At 50.1% G+C, this 2,363-nt stretch overlaps 1 protein-coding gene across 1 annotated transcript in view; it reads left to right on the forward strand.

Annotated features, from left to right (window-relative positions):
• Positions 1-678: 678 nt before the first annotated feature.
• The window catches only part of LOC111734513 (dihydropyrimidinase-related protein 1-like), a gene marked incomplete at its 5' end in the record, with an annotated part of 14,623 nt that continues 12,938 nt past the window's right edge, over positions 679-2,363 (forward strand). The window contains one exon of the mRNA XM_023526634.1: positions 679-843. Coding sequence (XP_023382402.1) covers positions 679-843 — 165 coding nt within the window. The remainder of the gene's footprint in view (positions 844-2,363) is intronic.

Below are 2,363 nucleotides of genomic sequence, written 5' to 3' on the forward strand. Positions count from 1 at the left end.
ATGGTGATGGTGGTGATGGTGGCGATGGTAGTGATGGTGATGGTAGTGGTGATGATGGTGATGGTGGTGATGGTGGTGATGGTGATGGTAGTGGTGATGATGGTGAAGGTGGTGATGTTGATGGTGGTGATGTTGATGGTAGTGGTGATGATGATGATGTTGATAGTGATGATGTTGATGGTGGTGATGTTGATAGTGTTGATGGTGGTGATAGTGATGATGGTGATGGTGGTGATGTTGATGGTAGTGGTGGTGATGGTGATGGTGGTAGTGATGATGGTGAAGGTGGTGATGTTGATGGTAGTAGTGATGATGATGGTAGTAGTGATGATGATGGTAGTGATGATGATGTTGATAGTGATGATGGTGATGGTGGTGATGATGGTGAAGGTGGTGATGTTGATGGTGGTGATGGTGATGGTAGTGGTGATGATGATGATGGTGATAGTGATGATGTTGATGGTGGTGATGTTGATGGTGGTGTTGGTGGTGAAGCTGGTGATGATGATGTTGATGATGATGGTGATGGCGGTGATGATGGTGGTGATGATGGTGGTGATGATAGTCATGATGGTAGTGATAATAATGATGGTGGTGGTGATGGTGGTGAAGAGACTACTATTGGAACAACTTGGGTCCTAAGGATGTTGGAATGTGACACATATTTTTCTGTCCCAGTTGACCATGTGGTCCCTGAACCTGGGTCCAGCCTGCTGACCTCCTTCGAGAAGTGGCATGAAGCAGCTGACACCAAATCCTGCTGCGACTACTCCCTCCACGTGGACATCACCAGCTGGTACGATGGCATTCGGGAGGAGCTGGAGGTGCTGGTGCAGGATAAAGGTCAGTCACAGCTCAAGAACGGGGTCACAGTTCTGGAATCTCCGTTTCTTTGGTGGATCTGGTTGTATGGGATTCCTTTATCTCCATCTGCCGTGAGCCCGGCTATGAGCTGTGCATTGCCGTACAGCCAGCGATAAAGCAGGACGCTCTCTACAGAGTCTGTCTTCTCCTTCGGGCCCTGGGGAGGCACGCCCGTTCACAGGAGAAAGCGCGCCTCCTTCGCTCGGCACGCAAGGCCCTCACTGATCTCACCCCGCTTTTGTCTCTCTGCCGTAAACTCATCTGGGTCCTTGTCCGGGATGCCGCCCCCTCAAACCTGCTGCACCGCTGGGCCTTTGCTCATGCTCCCTTTGCCAAGAACGCCCTTTCCTCTCCGCTGCTACTCGGCTCAGCCATCGCCTTCTCCATTTCCCCCAATCAGAACCGCTTTATCCCCTGAATACCCGCAGCAGGTTGCTCTCGTGGGGGCACCTTTTCCATTGTTCTTGGGTGACGGGACACGGGTGGTCTCCCCGGATGTCCTGTTAAACCCTGAGCTCTCTGAGGGAGGGGACCGTGTCTGTAACTCTCTGTACCCCACCCCGCTCCCCCTCTGTTGGGCTCACCAGGTGTCTCTGCGCGGTGTAGCTACTTTATGGTGCGCATGACATCACGTGAGGGGAACCGAAGACCCACAAAAGCGAAGAACGAGAGAGCAGGACGAGCCACGGCGTGGGTGGCCATCTGGAGAGGCAGTTCCGGGGCTGGCTGAGGAGGCAGCCGCCAGTGAACCTGGTGCTTCAGGGGGAGCTGGGGGCGTGTGCAATTTTTAAAACATATATGCTGCATTTTCTCATTATAAAAGTATCATTTCCATGATACAGAAAAGTCAGAAAATTGAGAGAAGGAAAGTAATGTTTTTCCTCTGGTCCTATCTGTCCCGAATGGCCACTCACCAGTGATGTCAAGGATTCCTGCCTTCCACCCCCTGTCTGTTTGGACGACTTTCTCTTTATCTAATGATACGATGGCAGTTATGTAGAATCCTTTATGAAGTGATCATTACTCTTCATTAATAACTTTCTGATGGCTCCTAGGTAGTACACAAGGTAATGGCTCGTTTGCTTAACGGTCTTCTTTTTATCGGGCACTTAGGTTTTCCGTTTGCTTTCCTGTCGATCATGTCAAGGTGACCATCTCGGTACATAAACATCGGTTTGCATTTCTAATGATTTCCTTAGATTTCCAGAAGCGAAATTGTGAGGTCAAGGTTTTCATTGTTTTCAAGATCGTGACACTTAGCGCCAAGTCGCTTTCCCGAAAGGCGACCCCGCTAGCACACCCCCAAGCCCACATCTCTCTCGCTCCCTGTGTGTTCACACCATTGGGTGTTACTGTTTCTACAAAATTCTAGCTAATTGGATGGGCAAGAGTCAGTTCACTATCGTACATTTCGGTTCTTCAGTCGCTAATTATGTTAAACGTTCGGTGTACGTCTTTCCCTATGTGAACGTCCAGCTGTATTTTTGGCCCACGTGTCA

The sequence above is a fragment of the Pteropus vampyrus genome, unplaced genomic scaffold, assembly GCF_000151845.1.
Source record: "Pteropus vampyrus isolate Shadow unplaced genomic scaffold, Pvam_2.0 Scaffold1577, whole genome shotgun sequence".
Taxonomy (NCBI): domain Eukaryota; kingdom Metazoa; phylum Chordata; class Mammalia; order Chiroptera; family Pteropodidae; genus Pteropus; species Pteropus vampyrus.